We start from the raw sequence: 16,551 nt of genomic DNA, 5'->3' as shown, positions 1-16,551 counted from the left end.
TTTTTCTTTCTTTCATATCTCTTACATCTCCGATCTTCTCTTTCGAAAATAATCCTAAATGATTCGTTTACGGTGATGATAATCGTTCTATTTATTGATTCTTTCTCTCTCGTTTACGTTTGAAATCACAGCTTTCATTATTATAAAAATAATATAAAAATTTCCCGATATTTTGAAGAGTATGTACACATGCTCGATAGATTAAACTCGATTAAACTCGTAAGATATAATCGAATTAGATATTAAACTGCAGCTGGATATATTTGAGGAAATAAAAGTGGCGAATAATAATGATTTCTCTTGATATTTTTCGAAACGTTGTGATAAAAAAAAACGTGTGGATAAATATGGGAACAGGAAAGATGAATGAAAACGTACGCGTTCGCCAAAGTAGAAATAATGTAATATCAGGAAAAAAATAAAATACACGAGACGCTTTTGCAAAACGTTCTTACATAACTCGCCTCACGAGTGATCTTCGATTAGTGTTACCGATTACTATTCGATTAAAATACGAGGAAATTCAACACTTCGGATACTTATTTATTATTTATTTCTACTTATTCTTTTTCTGTTTATTTTTATGCTTACTATTATAAAATTAAATGCTCAACTTTCAATTAGATAGCTCAACGACGACGTAGAGGGGATATACATATTATTAAAAAGCAAGCGCATCGAACAGAATTTTTATTGTATTCAACGTCTACAGACGATATCCACTTGTTTCCATTTACTTCCACTTGCTACCACTTACTTCCACTTGCTTTCCCATACGAATTCGTACGAAAATTGTGAAACTTCTTATCATATCAATTTCGCATCAATCTTACAATGCAAATTCGGAGTTTTGATCGCGTGATTATAGGACTTTGTTGATTTTGTTCACTTCGCAGTGTCGCCTTTCCTCTAGTTTTGGACATTTCCATTCGATCAACTCTAGCTTATAATCATTTATATGTGCGGATACGTTCTTCCGTGCATCATTCATTTCCAAGAGATCGCTTCAAGAATTCATTAAGGAGTCTTTAAGGAAAGTTATTTTCAATGGGTGAAAAAGACGTAGAAATGAAGCCGTCGTCGATACAAATTTCAACAGGTAAGATAAACTACGAAAAACGAATCATTTCTTTTTCATTGTAATTCGTATTTCTTTCGTTTTTCTATACTTTCCTTGAAAATCACAGCAAATTTCACTTGGACATTTTTCTAACTGCAGGTGCGTCTAACGAGATAGATTTGGAACAATACGTGCAACTTGCCATTAATGAAACAGGTTCGTTAGTTGAAAATGCTTCGCGTAAATCAACTTTCTTTGCATAGTCACGTTATTTCTTTATTTATCGCATACCTTACATTATTCTCCGTGCTTGCTTTTTGCCATTAGGCTTTGGTAAATTCAATCTGAAAGTGATGGTCCTTTGTAGTCTGGTCTATCTAAACACAGCACTCAGTATATGCAGCATCGGATTTATTCTTCCTTCCGCAGCATGCGATTTTCAAATGAGCACGATCGAAAAAGGAAACATCAACATAACATTTTTGATCGGTAATAAGCATACAATATTTTTAATCTCGTCTATATCAGAGTATATACATATATATACACAGTGGTTCACAAAAGTGTCCAAACACAAGAATATATTATGTACAATCCAACTTTATTGATGTTTTAATAGCGTTTTTATGACATGTTATTACACATAATAAAAGTGCAGTTCTTTAACTTTCGAAATAGGATGGGTTTAAATCGAATAAAATAATTACGTTTTTGTGTAATTGCAAGATATTTATTATATGGTACAAATATAGTCACGCAAAAGTCTTCGTACATTTAATAATAAAATGGAATATATTTTATATTAAATTCTATTAACATTTCGCGAAGCACCCTTTCGCTTGAATTACAGATTGTAATTGTCTACACATTGATTCTATCAAATTCGTATTTATTTCAGAAGTAACTCGGTCTCGTTCTATTTTTAAAGCTTGCTTCAATTCTTCTTGGTTTGGATTATCATCGACTTATTTAAAAATTAGAAATCTTTAAAAAATAAATTAACAAAAAGTATAAATATGAACATTGTGCTGCCAACAAATTTGCATATAAGATTACTCAAGAAGTTGGCAACAAGAAATCAAATTTTTATTTCAAGTGAAATAAAAACGAAACCTAACGTCAGTGTAAGAACTATTGCGAAATAACTGAAAGAAATTATCAGAACTGACGTTCGTACAAAAACTGTGATGACTGTAAATCGTGCAGATATCGCTAAACGTAAACTATTCTTTAGCAAAAGCAATCGAAAAAAAATTGGAATTTGGAATAAATTATTTTAAAAGATCAGTTTCCTTTTTAGCAGATATATAGTTCTTTCTCTCCAAATGAAACTTTTCTCTTTATGATTCTTTGCAAATTCCAATTTAGTTTTCTCTCAAAATGAAATTGGATTAACAACATAAGTTTTTGTCCTGTTTAGGAGATTAAGAACTGTATTTTAAGAATGTGTAGCTAAATGATATAAAAACATTATCTTACTAAATACACTATCTAACTAAATGATAACAAAAAATCAATAAAATTAAGTGGAACAAAATTCATTCTTGTAAATGAGGAATGTTGTCGGCCATTTAATTACATAGCTTTATAATTAATACTGATATTTGTAAACACAGGAATGACCTGTGGCTGTTACTTTTGGGGTTGTTATGCCGGAATCAAAGGTAGAATAAGAACTTTGACGATCTCGCTGTTTCTTCAAGGAACGTTTGAATTTTTCTGTGGTATCGTCCCACACTATGGATTCTTCTTATTATTTAAATTTCTTAGCGGATTCTCGTGAGTCTTTCATTTATTTCATTTTTGTACAAACATTTGATCGTTCTTTTTAAATAGATCGGAATGATCATTATCACGTTACAATTATTCGCGACTGATAATTATCAGTTTAATATGTAAAATGTTTTCCTCGAATCGATTACTTTCATTTATCTGATTAAATAGTAAAAAAAATGAAAATACTTATTAACCAATCCAATAATAATAGAAATTGGTCATAATAACAAATTTGTTGTAACTTTTTAATACTTCTTCAAACCTCTTTAAACTTCTTCTAATACAACAATACGATAGTAGTTATATCTTTCAGGTTAAGTGGACAAAGTGGAACGCTCTTTGTTTATTTAGGAGAATGTCAACCAACAAAGTATAAAGAGATATTACTTTCTTGGCTAGAGATGGCATGGACATTAGGTCTTATCGCGGCACCAGGTAGAGAACGATTTTATTACTTTACTCACATTCTTCAAAGTATTTTGTTGTACTTCAAAGTACTTCATTACATTCTAATAACCTTATAATTAATAAATAATAAACTTACTGATACATGATTTGTATTAATTTCCAGTTATTGGTTGGCTCATAATTCCATTAAAATTTGATTTCAATACGGAACCTTTCGTATTTCACTCTTGGAATCTATTCGTTTTGATATGTTCGCTTCCATCGTTAAAGATCGGCTTTTGGACTTTATATTTCATTGAAAGTCCCAAATTCCTTGCCGAAAGTATGCAAATGTCGGAATTGGCCGTTGTACTTGGAAAAATATATTCCGAAAATACAGGAAATCCGGTAGAAAAATACTTCGTAAGTATCCATTATCAGTGCATACTTAATCGAAATGTAATTGCTAAGCGATATACTCATTTAATTTGAACAGGAAATACTTGCTAAAAGTGAAAATCCTTTGCATAAAACTCTGAAAATGAATAATTATAAAAATTCAAACGAGGAAAGTAGAGGGAAATCTTTAAGAACGATTGTATATTCGATGTATACGCAAACAATATCTCTTTTTAAACCACTACACATTAGGAGAAGTCTCAACGTATTCATTCTCGTATGCTGTATTACGGCCTCATACTACACACTGATGCTTTGGTTTCCGGAATTGTTTCAAAGATTCGCCAAATATGAAATAATGTATCCAGAAGAAAGCGCTAGCGTTTGCAAGATTTCGAAAATAAATCAATTTGGAAGCAATAAAACATTGGTAAGTAAATGCAAATGATACGAATGTGTATAAAGAAAATAGACATAAAAAAATTCCGTACTTCTAGCTGAAAAAAAAATTAAACATCTCTACTTTATTTTATATTTCAGATATTAGAACGTGATATATACGACTGTGAAAATAGTATTCACGATAATGTCTTTTCCCATACACTACTCTTAGGACTAGCTTGTGTACCACTTAGTATTATTCTCCCGCTGACCGTTAAATACACGGGTTACAAAATTTATTTAAGTAAATATTCTTTTTACACTTTATTGCATCATTACTTCTCTCATATGTATATTCAATTAATAAGAAACATTTTCTCTGCTTTAGTAATTTGCACGTTCCTCTGTACTATAGTAACCATCGGATTTTTCTTTATAAGATCATCGACGCAAAATCTTATACTTTCTTGCATTTTTGAAGCGTTAACTTCTATATGCATGAGTATCATCTTCTGTATGATCGTCGACCTGTTTCCTACCAATTTAAGGTATGCAAATGTTTCTGCGAATAACAATTTCATAACATTTTTTCCTTGTCTCCAACACAGATACATTCGAAGATTATAAATTGTTACATGCGGGTGTAAACTTATTTGAATAAATTTCATAAGTTAAAACTATCTTTCAGAATGATGGCAGCTGCTCTAGCTGCATTTTGTGCACGTTTGGGATCGTTTGCAGGAAATTGGATATTTGGTTATTTAATAGACAATTATTGTCTACCATTGATACTCATAGTAGCGGCACAACTCTTCTGTATGTTTTATTCAGCATTTTGTGTTTTACCTTCTTACAAAAATATATATACATATTTTTAACTTTAACTATTTCTTTTTTCTAGTATGCTCTATACTTAGCTTTCTTACACCTGGAAGGTTTGGACAAACAAAAGCAATGGGGAATACATAATTCTAAATGTTTCGTCGAAGTATATGTATCTAACCATGTACGTGTGTAAGATGAATATGAATTTTTTAGACGTATGACGTGTGCTATGAGACTCAATTTTATTTACTATTATAATTTTTATGTATTTATTTCCATTTGAAGATATATATTATTTTCATAAAATGTTCATTCCTTCTGGATAATCAAGATTATCGAATAAGCAGGAATAATTAACTCGACGAATGTTAATATGTACACACTGTCCATATATAAGGCTACATTGCCAGTTGGGCCGAGAAAAGGCCGAAAACGTCACGTAACAGATGATATCATTCTCTCTGTCTGAACAAACAGAACTTTATTCGCTATGCGTAATGATAATTTTTGACTTTGCGACGACATTGGAGAGTCTAGTGAAGGTGATGTTTAAATTTTTATATGGTATCCTATATTATTTGTAACATATTCTTGTAGCTGACATCGAACCATTTTCAAAACTTCACCTATATGTATTTTTTATAATTCGTTATGAAGCTTTCAAATTTGATGTATTTCGGCAAATTAACGTTACCCGTTGTATGTGAATACATAGATGAGAGATAATTCGGTGCTGAGAGATAAATTTGTGTACTATTAGATAAAACGGCAGCATTGATGATCTTTTAATAGTGTTCTCTTCCTATGCGTTTAGAAGGGTTTACGTCATCAATTCTCATGAATACAATTTTTTATTTTGATGATGCAACACTTATCCATAAAATAAAGGACAATTTCTTATCTTTGGACTATTATCTTGTTTGATTATCTTGTTAAATTTTTGAAAAATATTATTTTCAATGTTATTTTCGATATTGTGTTATTCATATATTGTATTTTTCAATGTTAATTCAATATTATTTTCTTTGCTCATACAGAAATCATATTCAAAAAATGAGTAATTTTCAAAAGTAATTTTCACTGTAAAAGCATGTTTGGAAAATTAGAAACAATAATTTCATGCAGAATATCTTTATCTTTGGAATGAGCGAGATCGATCAAAAACTGATCATCGAAATTTGACAAAAACTGTAACTAAGAGAATTGATGGCGTAAACCCTTGCAACACGCTACGTGAATTTTATGCAGGTATGCTTATATTACAACGCTATCCCATATCGAGAAAATGACGTATGCGAGTTTCGTCTGATTTTTACTTTGAAGAAACGAATAAGCTATTAAGCGACAGATTTTTAAACAATTATTCCTATAATGAATAAATTTAGTTAGACATATATCATTGATTATAATCTATCAATGATAATTATCGTTCAAAATAACGTAATCTAATAAATAGTTTTTTCTTGTTACTTTTTTCTTCCTTTAAAGCTAATGGATACGGTTCTCTAGTTTTCGCGTTACTTCTTTTAGACCATTTTGAACACAATTATCTATTATTTAGCTAATTATTAATTATCTAGCTATTTTTGGCTCAGTGTTCATACATATTTCATTCCTATTCCGAAATGTGTTGTTATTCGATTATTTATATAAACATAATGTAAAAATTTATTATTATCCCGATCGCACATGCAAAATAATATCTGTGAAAGAAACTATATTCTGACGTATAAAAAAGACATGATCGTAATCAAGTCTTAAATATGATCTTGGTAGCCTTACTAATTGTTTGATGATCACTTAGAAGTAAGAGCTACAAGATATTTAGGAATTACGTCATTTATTACTAATAGTAAGAATTTATATTATTTCGAGGCGATAGATATTTGTCTTATCGTAATGTTTCTTTATTACTATACTATGTTGCCCAAAATATTACTTAAATACGTCCACAGGAAATCTGTTTGTCCATAATGTATCTTGTCAAAAAAATAGAAACTTATTACTTGCCGATTAAATATGACAAACCGATATCTTAAGCGATTATCAGTACTGATAATTTAATTCTTGGATCTAATGTGGATTGTCCTAGACATACATTCTAGTGAAATACGTGCATAAGATAACGAATAAGCGTCGAATCATCGCAAATTTTCTCAAATGCCCATAACCATCTCAAGTGCAAATTTGACACGAAGTTCAAAATCACGAGGCAAAATTTTGTACACTCTAGCAGATCTAAATGCTTTAAGTTGATCTTTTTTTCTATTTTATTGCCGGTCCATTTGAATAATCTTACATTAGCTAGAAGAGTACGAATGGAGGATTTTTTATTTAATTGAAATGCAGGTGAAATATTAGCTTCATCGATTACGGATCAAATACGAAATCTTTTTTCTTTGTACTTCCACATTTCCGGTGCTCAAAAAAAGCAAATTTTTTTATCTACAAATATGAAGATTATCGCTGATAAAAATACAATATCTTAACGACATCACAGTCGATTTCAATCAATTAGCATGACATTCATGAAATTTTGAAAACACTTCGCGATAAGATACATATTCATCGCCTTCAAGTAACTACACTTTATTTGTAGTAGTAAATAACAGAATTATTATATCTCATAGTTCCTATTTCTAATAGTAAGATAACTGCAATGAAAAACAGAATAGCATAAATGTTAGTCAATTTAATTATGTTTTGTCTATAAACAAACGTAGTTCAATCGAGTTACCTCCTCGACGGTAAAGTACTTGCATACATCGAATAACTAATTAATGCCGAGATCAGAACAAATTTGAAAGCGTAATACCTCAACAATGATTTATGCAAAATACATACGCAAGTAGCATTCTAAAACAGTTTGATTTCAGCTACACGAAGGTATAATAAAGAATATAGTTTTATTAAAAAATTTAAACGAAAATTTTAAGAATTCTCCGACGTCATAATAATGTAATTTCGTTTTTTTTCTTGCTTTGTTAAAAGATTCGATAGAAAAAATATGAAAATAAAGATGAGAACAGAAAAGATGAACGAAAATATGCACACTCGCGAAAGTAGGAATAATATAGTATGCGAAAAAACAAGAAATTGTAAACATTTTTGCAAAACGTTCTTGCGTAACTTGCCTTTCACGGCTAGATTGACTTTAATGATATTTATTCGATTAAATCAAGAGGAAGTTCAATATTTCGAATACTTATTTATTATTTTTAGTTACTCTTTAGTAAATACTCGTCTTATCTATTATTGTTAATTACTTTTTAGTAAATACTCGTCTTTTAATTAGCCCACAGATGGGAAAGAAAGAAAGGCAATAATGTAAAAGAAGTATACAAACTATTAAAAGATAAGCATATCGAACAGAATCTTTTATCTATTTATCTATTATGTATCCAACCAAGACATCCACTTGCTTCGGTTTACTTCCATTCGCTTTCCTGTACGCATTCATACGAGGATTGTAAAACTTCTGTTTATATCAATTTCGCATCAATCTTACAACGCAAATTCGGAGTTTTGATCGCGTGATTATAGGACTTTGTTTATTTTGTTTCCTCTAGTTTTGGACATTTCCATTCGATCAACTCTAGCTTATAATCATTTATGTGTGCGGATACGTTCTTCCGTGCATCATTCATTTCCAAGAGATCGCTTCAAGAATTCATTAAGGAGTCTTTAAGGAAAGTTATTTTCAATGGGTGAAAAAGACGTAGAAATGAAGCCGTCGTCGATACAAATTTCAACAGGTAAGATAAACTACGAAAAACGATTCATTTCTTTTTCATTGTAATTCGTATTTCTTTCGTTTTTCTATACCTTCCTTGGAAATCACAGCAAATTTCACTTGGACATTTTTCTAACTACAGATGCGTCTAGCGAGATAGATTTGGAACAATACGTGCAACTTACCCTTAACGAAACAAGTTAGTCGAAAAATAAATACATCACATAATTTTTTCGTCGTAGTCACGTTATTTCTTTGTTTATCGCAAATCTCATATTACTGTTCGTTGTTGCTCTTTGCCGTTAAGTTTTGCTAGATTCAATCTGGTGATGGTTCTTTATAGTCTGGTCTATCTAAACACAGCACTCAGTATATACAGCATCGGATTTATTCTTTCTTTTATATGAACACGATTTAAAAAGAAAAGATCGATATAATATCTCTGATCGGTAATAAGTATTCAATGTTTTCATTCTTGTTTGCATATATACACATATACATATGCATATACAGTGGTCCACAAAAGTATTCGTACACTTTGAGAATGTATTTTGTTTGATTCAATTTTATTCATTTTTTAATAGTGTTTTTACTACATGTAGTTACAAGTAATAAAAATACAGTTCTTAAACTTCGGAAAAGAACGGGGTTTAAAATAATTTCTTTCTGAGTAGTTGAAGGATATTTATGTTTATACTGTGTGGTAAAAATATGGTTACATAAAAGTTCTTATGCATTTAATAATAACATGAAATATATGTATGATGGTGAGTTTAGATCACAGTATTTCAAAAACAACAAATGCTTTTATTACAATAAAAGATATTAATATTTTCTGTACTGTCTCTCGAGATATACAAACTTTCTCGTCTGTACATTCGTTGGACGTTCAATACTCGATAATACTCGACTACTCTGTTCTACTCTACTTTGCTCTGTTCTGCTCTACTCTTCTGTATTCTTTACACTTATGCCTAGGCCTTTATATTATTTATCATTTCTTTCCTTTGCTCGCTCATTATAGCTTCCTTTCAGACATATCTATCTTCTAGACATCTACGAAAGTCGCGTCCAAAGTCCTAACGTCGCCACGCATTCATATACCTTACATCTCGCTCACACTCATCTTACAAATACTATTCCCGGCATTTCTTCGACACTTACACATATATAAATATTTTCCTAATCCTACATATATTTTGTATTAAAGTTTATGAATATTTCGCCTTTTATAACCTTTTGCTTAAATTACAGCATATAATCGTCACAACATTGATTCTACAAAATTTATTTTTACTTCAGAATTAATTTGGACGCATTCTATTTTTAAAACGCTTCAATTCTCGTTGATTAAATTATTATTAACTTATTTAAAAATCAAAGAAATAAAAAAGAAAATATAAATATGAACACTGTGTTGTTAACAAAATGCGCACAAGAAGAAGTTTTATGGACAAATGATAATATGTGCATATACAGTAATGACTTGCGGCTGTTACTTTCGGGATTATTACAACGGGGATAGAATAAGTACTTTGACGCCTTCACTGTTTCTTCAATGTCCGATTTTTTCTCAGCCATCATTCCAAGCTGCGAATTCTTATTATTATTTAAATACCTTGATGGGTTTGGATGAGTAATCTTCCATTTATTTAACTTTTCCAAAACATTTGATTGTTCCTTTCAATTAGATTAAAACGATCATTGTCACGCAAGGAATATTCGCGATTGAAAATTATCCATTTAATATGTAAAAAAGTTTTCCTCGAATCGATTAGTTTCATTTATCTGATTGAAGTAAAAAAGCAAAAATACTTATTAACCAATCCAATAATAATGTTACGTATTACTGTATTACTATATTACGGCCTCATACTGCACATTGATGCTTTGCTTTCCAGAATTGTTTCAAAGATTCGCCAAATATGAAATAATGTATCCAGAAGAAAGCGCTAGCGTTTGCAAGATTTCGAAAATAAATCAATTTAGAAGCAATAAAACATTGGTAAGTAAATGCAAATGATATGAATGTGTATAAAGAAAATAGACATAAAAAAATTCCGTACTTCTAGCTGAAAAAAAAATTAAACATCTCTACTTTATTTTATATTTCAGATATTAGAATGTGATATATACGACTGTGAAAATAGTATTTACAATAATGTCTTTTAGTGCCATACACTAGCTTGTGTACCACTTAGTATTATTCTCCCGCTGACTGTTAAATACATGGGTTACAAAATTTATTTAAGTAAATATTCTTTTTACATTTTATTGCATCATTACTTCTCTCATATGTATATTCAATTAATAAGAAACATTTTCTCTGCTTTAGTAATTTACACGTTCCTCTGTACTATAGTAACCATCGGATTTTTCTTTATAAGATCATCGACGCAAAATCTTATACTTTCTTGCATTTTTGAAGCGTTAACTTCTATATGCATGAGTATCATCTTCTGTATGATCGTCGACCTGTTTCCTACCAATTTAAGGTATGCAAATGTTTCTGCGAATAACAATTTCATAACATTTTTTCCTTGTCTCCAACACAGATACATTCGAAGATTATAAATTGTTACATGCGGGTGTAAACTTATTTGAATAAATTTCATAAATTAAAACTATCTTTCAGAATGATGGCAGCTGCCCTAGCTGTATTTTGTGCACGTTTGGGATCGTTTACAGAAAATTAAATATTTGATTATTTAATAGACAATTATTATCAATTATTAATACTTATAGTAGTGGCACAACTCTTTTATATGTTTTATTCAACATTTTGTGTTATTACCCTCTGAGAAAAATATATATACATATTTTTAACTTTAGATAAAAAAAAAGGTTTTTAATATCTTCTACACTCAGCTTTCTTATCTCTAAAAGATTCGAAAAAGGAAAAGCAGTAGAGAAGACAATTGCAAATATTTCGTTAAACTGTATGTAATTAATTATTCATTGTACCACATAGAAAATTTCAAATTTTATGTAAAAAAAACTGTGGGTTATGCCTAGGTTGCATTTGAATAAGCAAAAGGTACATCGTACTATCCGTTTATCATAGATATATACGCAACAATGATACGCATTAATGTAACAACGGTGATATGATAGGATCGCCACAATTGAATAAGCACCCGTTGTAAATTGGAAAGCCTTGCAATATTTACAACTATTCTGTTTTATATTCCACGTATTCCATATTGACTCTAAAACGGTACAATTTTAATTTCGTACTTATTCAACTACATTAAAATCTAATCAATTTACGGAGGAGTCCCCATGACGTATTTAACCAATCGTCAAACATTATTGTGCAGGCATTCAATGCTTCCTCCCTCTATATGGCGAGTAGGTGTCGATGCTGTACTATTATTTTTAACACAAAAAGGTGCAACGTGAATCTTATCATTTGGAAGTGTTTTCAGTAATATTTTATGTCTTGACATTAAACTTTGTATATACTGAATCTAGTTTACATACAATATGAAATCGCAGGATGATACAGTATATCCTATAGGAAAGCGATTAATGATTTACATAGTAAATGTAATTCCATGTCACAGGATATACGCATAACCTCCTTCCGTTACATCGCTTTGATGTACGAAACATATATATTCAAGGAATTAGTTTAATGGTCAAATTGTTTATTTTTTACTGTGACCATCCTTTGTCTAACTCTAATATAAATTTTTAACCTTATATTCTGGTAAAAGAAGTTATTTTGAGGTTATAGCTCGACCACTGTTTATATAGACTATTTAATTGCTTTTATGATCGTATGACATTATTATTTACAATTAATGAAAATCGAAAAACGTGGATTAGTAAAAGTTGTAAAAGTCAAGGTTGCTTCAATAGCCAGCATCATAGTGCTAAGACTTTTCTTGAATTAAGCACTACATGAAAATAGACAATGTCTTTTCGTATGAAACTCGCTCGTAGTCGACCTATTAGACTATTAGGTGGTATCGCTATGAAACATTGGATATTTTCTGGAGCATATGTTCTTACCTGTTTTTTATTATACTGGTTGTATGGTGGTATTTTTACTTTCTTCCTCTTCTGTTTCGCTAATATAGGTTAGTTTCTGTGAATGTTGTAATAATACAAACTAATCCTTGTCTATTTCTAAAATTGTATACATCTATTATATCGTTCTTATAGGTTTATTATATCATAGGGAAGATAAGCTGCTCTATCATCCTGAATCACCAGCTCATTCTCGTGTTTATGTTCCTGCTCCTTCTATATTCAATCTACCTTATGAAAATGTATATACGCGTTCAGGCGATGGTACTATGCTACATATGTTTTTTATTTCTCAACCTGAAGATAGGGCAAAGAAGGTCCCAACCTTACTTTTTCTCCATGGAAATGCTGGAAATATAGGACATAGGTCAGACTATTTAGAAAGAAAAATACTCTCATTGTCTTAAACATACAAATTAGTCTATAATATATATTGTAAGCAGACTTCAAAATGTTGTTGGTCTCTACCGTAATATTCAGTGCAATATCCTAATGCTGGAATATAGAGGCTATGGATTATCGCAAGGTTCACCATCTGAAAAAGGATTATATATGGATGCTCGTGCAGGAATTGATTATTTAACTTCCAAAACCAATATTAATACTGATGAAATTATTGTCTTTGGTAGATCACTGGGTAAGTCGTATATCTGATTTCATTAAAATAACATTAATAATAATAATCCTATTCTCTAAAGGTGGAGCAGTAGCAATTGATTTAGCAACTAAGGAAGAAAATACAAGAAGAATTTGGTGTCTTATACTTGAAAATACATTTACAAGTATACCTGATATGGCAGCATTTATAGGATCAAGATTTTTTCAATATCTACCACTTTTTTTATATAAAAATAAGGCATGTGTGTGTGTGTTAAGATTTTAACATTATCCTAAGAAGTATATCAATTACTTTATTCATAATCATATATATTCTTACATGATAATATTATTTATTGATTTATCTTTTTATTATTTTTTCGTTTTTTTTTTTTTCTTTTAATAATACTGTTATTATTGTTGCAGTATTTATCTATTTTCAAAATACGATCGATGATAGTACCAACATTATTTATCTCTGGCTTAGCAGATACATTTGTACCACCACGAATGATGCAAGAACTTTATAAAAATTGTAAAAGTAAATATAAGAAGATTCTTCCAATTTCTGGTGGTACACATAATGAAACATGGTGTCAATCTGGATATTATGAAAATATATGTTCTTTTTTGAATGAATTAAGGGAAAATCCATCAATCCAGGTAACATCGGATCACTGGCAAATAGATGATATTTAGAAATCAATATATAAATGAAATACATTTTGCGTCCAAATGTATAAATATATTCTAAAAAATGTCCAATACAATATTAATGTATTTAAAATAAATGAGTTGGTCCAATAAGTTAAAATATATTATCTATTTTTATTGCTACCATTAATTCAATGACAAAAGTATCGTTTCATTTTTAATTTCAACATTTCTTATAATTAATTTAACTTATACAACAATTTTTAACATTAACATTAAGTAATCTTTTTAAAAATATTTAAATGAAATGCTTCTAATAAACCTGAAGTTTATTAAATTTTAATTATACAATTGTATAGTTTATAAATTAATATATTTTCTTAATGTTTATTTAAAATCTTCTGTTTTGACGAGATCTTTTCTTCTCTAATTTTTGAGTCAATAAAATTCCGATCACAAAAAGAACTATTAACAATATAATAGCAGACCCTAAGATTGCATATAATTCAGGACTAGACTCAATCATTATCATTTTTCTTTCAGATACTGCCTCATATTTTTCTGAGAAATTTGATGATAATTCAGAAATGTCATTGCAAAATATTTTTTTCTTCCATTTGTACCAATGTACCAATCTTATATTCAATAGACTGAGGGGCGTTGCACATCTATTAACAATATACAAAATTTTCAATTTCTTATAATATAATACATATAGATAAAATCACATAACAAAATTTGTATTAAATACCTTAGATTATTCAAAATACTTGGATTAATAACATAGAGCTGTGGTAGTAGATCATTTAACATCCATTGCAAAGAACAATTACATGCAAGAGGATTTCCTTGTAAATCAATGCCATTACTCATTTTAAGAGTATTATTGGATAATAATAGTTGAGGAGAAATATAATTTATGTTATTGTTACTTAAATCTACCTATAGGAAAAAAAAATATTTCTATTTATAACAGGAAATAGTAAATGTAAAGAATAGATAATATTGCATACATAATACATATTGCTGCAATTCATAGTTGATTCAAAGTGTACTTACAAAACATACATTCATATTATCCAAAGCTCTCTCATCAATAGAGATCAGTTTTTTATTGTTAGATATTGTAAGATTAATGCAATCATTTATGGGTGCTTCCAAATTTAAGAATGCATCATTATTAATCTTTTCAAGAAGTGTAATATAATTTGCAACGAATGAACGCAGTTTTAATTTAGAGTAAAACGTTAAATTCTTAATTAAATTTCCGCTGACAATAAGTGTGTTCAATAGTGGATAATTTTCTGATGATAAGTATTTCGGGATATTAGAATAATTATTATTAGAAATGTCTAATACTTTTAATCTCTGAAGTGTTACATTTGGAAACTTGGCTAACTTGTTATCGCTTACATTTAAATATTCTAAAGAATGAAGGGATGCTAAATTTGTTTCTAACCGAGAAATATTATTAAATTCAATATTCAATTCTTCAATTTGAGATGGTTCGTAAAATAATTTTACGATCTTATTGTATTCAATGTGTAATTCAATTAAATTATCTGGTAATTCATTAAATTTTAATGATATAAGGAAATTATTATTTATTCTAAGCGTTTTTAAATTAAAAAGTTGCGAAAAAGCATTTTCAGAAATTGAAGTAATTTTATTAAATGATAAATCTAAATATTTTAAATACAAGAATGGTTTTAAAAATACATTATCAATAAAAGTTATATCATTATAAGAAAGGTCAAGGATAATTAAACTTATTACAGGTTTTGAAATAGTTGTTGATTTAAGTATTTTAATATAATTATGACTCAAATTTAATTTAGTAATGGTTGATATTTTATCAAATATAATATTATTAAAGATTTTTAATTTATTGTTTGAATAATTTAATTCAGTTAGATTATTAGATTTTGCTAATTCATTAATACATATTTCAGATATTAAGTTTTCAGACAAATCTAATTTCCTCATATGCTTCAACATTATAAATGTATTTGGTGAAACAAGTGTCAAATTATTCTTTGATAAAATTAATTCTTCTACATTTTGATACTGATCTAACATTAATGACTTCAACTGAATTTTGTTATCATTTGTAACTAATTTTTCATGGCAATTAATAACAGTTCCTCTATCTGCAACATTTGCATTAAATTAAAATTATATCAAATATACAAAAAGATTTACATACCTTTAACAGAACATAAACATTTTGTGCATATATCACTTTTACATTTATCTATAATGTTTAAACAAAGTAAAATAATAATCCAACTATTAAATAGAATATTATTCATAATTGAAGACATTTGATCATGTATCGGCTCACTGTTAGCTTCTTTTATATTACTCAATGGTAACTTTGACACATTCACCGTTCTACCTATGATAACATATCTGATAACATTTCCAGGTAAATGATCACACGCGCGCACGTATCAATATCTTTAAATATACTTTATAACTTTTAAATTAAACTATCAAATTCAATTGAAAATTACAAATTTCTAATCATAATTATTACAAAAATGTTAAAATGAAATCTGTTCCTCTTTATTATTGTAAAATTAAATTAATTAACAGATAACAAATTGCTTTTTTTTTTTTAGATTATATCCATTAAATTAAAATTAAAATTAATGAATATGATAAGAATCTGGTAGAAATATGATTTGATAAATTTAATATT

The 16,551-nt window shown here is 28.9% G+C and overlaps 3 protein-coding genes across 7 annotated transcripts; 2 read left to right on the top strand and 1 right to left on the bottom strand.

Moving 5' to 3' along the window:
• The first annotated feature begins 167 nt into the window (after positions 1–167).
• On the top strand, positions 168–11,631 carry LOC127069204 (synaptic vesicle glycoprotein 2C-like). Of its 4 annotated transcripts, none has more exons than XM_051005982.1 (11): positions 168–1,099; positions 1,220–1,276; positions 1,388–1,549; positions 2,677–2,839; positions 3,150–3,271; positions 3,408–3,646; positions 3,720–4,052; positions 4,163–4,307; positions 4,392–4,551; positions 4,745–4,819; positions 4,905–8,219. In XM_051005982.1, exons 1-11 carry the CDS (start codon positions 1,048–1,050, stop codon positions 4,918–4,920), a joined length of 1,524 nt encoding a protein of 507 aa, XP_050861939.1. In that variant the 5' UTR covers positions 168–1,047; the 3' UTR covers positions 4,921–8,219. The 4 variants fall into 4 exon arrangements, with proteins under 4 accessions (XP_050861939.1, XP_050861938.1, XP_050861940.1 ...); XM_051005981.1 differs by having other exon boundaries at positions 4,692–4,819; positions 4,905–8,218; XM_051005984.1 differs by having other exon boundaries at positions 1,027–1,099; positions 1,428–1,549; positions 4,692–4,819; positions 4,905–8,218.
• Positions 11,632–11,714: 83 nt separating this feature from the next.
• On the top strand, positions 11,715–14,007 carry LOC127069207 (protein ABHD13). Of its 2 annotated transcripts, none has more exons than XM_051005987.1 (5): positions 11,715–12,646; positions 12,732–12,963; positions 13,040–13,233; positions 13,295–13,456; positions 13,620–13,868. In XM_051005987.1, exons 1-5 carry the CDS (start codon positions 12,481–12,483, stop codon positions 13,721–13,723), a joined length of 858 nt encoding a protein of 285 aa, XP_050861944.1. In that variant the 5' UTR covers positions 11,715–12,480; the 3' UTR covers positions 13,724–13,868. The 2 variants fall into 2 exon arrangements, with proteins under 2 accessions (XP_050861944.1, XP_050861943.1); XM_051005986.1 differs by having other exon boundaries at positions 11,719–12,646; positions 13,295–13,452; positions 13,620–14,007.
• Positions 14,008–14,049: 42 nt separating this feature from the next.
• LOC127069203 (slit homolog 2 protein-like) lies at positions 14,050–16,290 on the bottom strand. Its single transcript, XM_051005980.1, has 4 exons — positions 16,054–16,290; positions 14,907–15,997; positions 14,599–14,789; positions 14,050–14,515 (listed from the first exon to the last, which is right to left on the bottom strand). Exons 1-4 carry the CDS (start codon positions 16,169–16,171, stop codon positions 14,239–14,241), a joined length of 1,677 nt encoding a protein of 558 aa, XP_050861937.1. The 5' UTR covers positions 16,172–16,290; the 3' UTR covers positions 14,050–14,238.
• Positions 16,291–16,551: the final 261 nt, after the last annotated feature.

This window comes from Vespula vulgaris, chromosome 14, assembly GCF_905475345.1.
Source record: "Vespula vulgaris chromosome 14, iyVesVulg1.1, whole genome shotgun sequence".
NCBI lineage: Eukaryota > Metazoa > Arthropoda > Insecta > Hymenoptera > Vespidae > Vespula > Vespula vulgaris.
The sequence above is the reverse complement of the archived record's forward strand: the minus strand, read 5'-3'. Positions and strand labels throughout refer to the sequence as shown.

Bases quoted from the DNA above. Each gene is read 5' to 3' on its own strand.
- LOC127069204 (XM_051005981.1), top strand. From the start codon at position 1,048: ATGGGTGAAAAAGACGTAGAAATGAAGCCGTCGTCGATACAAATTTCA. The intron at 1,550-2,676 runs GTAATAAGCATA...TTGTAAACACAG, and splicing joins CAACATAACATTTTTGATCG to GAATGACCTGTGGCTGTTAC. The intron at 2,840-3,149 runs GTGAGTCTTTCA...TATATCTTTCAG, and splicing joins AAATTTCTTAGCGGATTCTC to GTTAAGTGGACAAAGTGGAA.
- LOC127069203 (XM_051005980.1), bottom strand. From the start codon at position 16,171: ATGTCTTCAATTATGAATAATATTCTATTTAATAGTTGGATTATTATT. The intron at 15,998-16,053 runs GTATGTAAATCT...CAAATGTTGCAG, and splicing joins ATGTTTATGTTCTGTTAAAG to ATAGAGGAACTGTTATTAAT. The intron at 14,790-14,906 runs GTAAGTACACTT...TTTTTCCTATAG, and splicing joins ATAATATGAATGTATGTTTT to GTAGATTTAAGTAACAATAA.
- LOC127069207 (XM_051005986.1), top strand. From the start codon at position 12,481: ATGTCTTTTCGTATGAAACTCGCTCGTAGTCGACCTATTAGACTATTA. The intron at 12,964-13,039 runs GTCAGACTATTT...TATTGTAAGCAG, and splicing joins GCTGGAAATATAGGACATAG to ACTTCAAAATGTTGTTGGTC. The intron at 13,234-13,294 runs GTAAGTCGTATA...TATTCTCTAAAG, and splicing joins TGTCTTTGGTAGATCACTGG to GTGGAGCAGTAGCAATTGAT.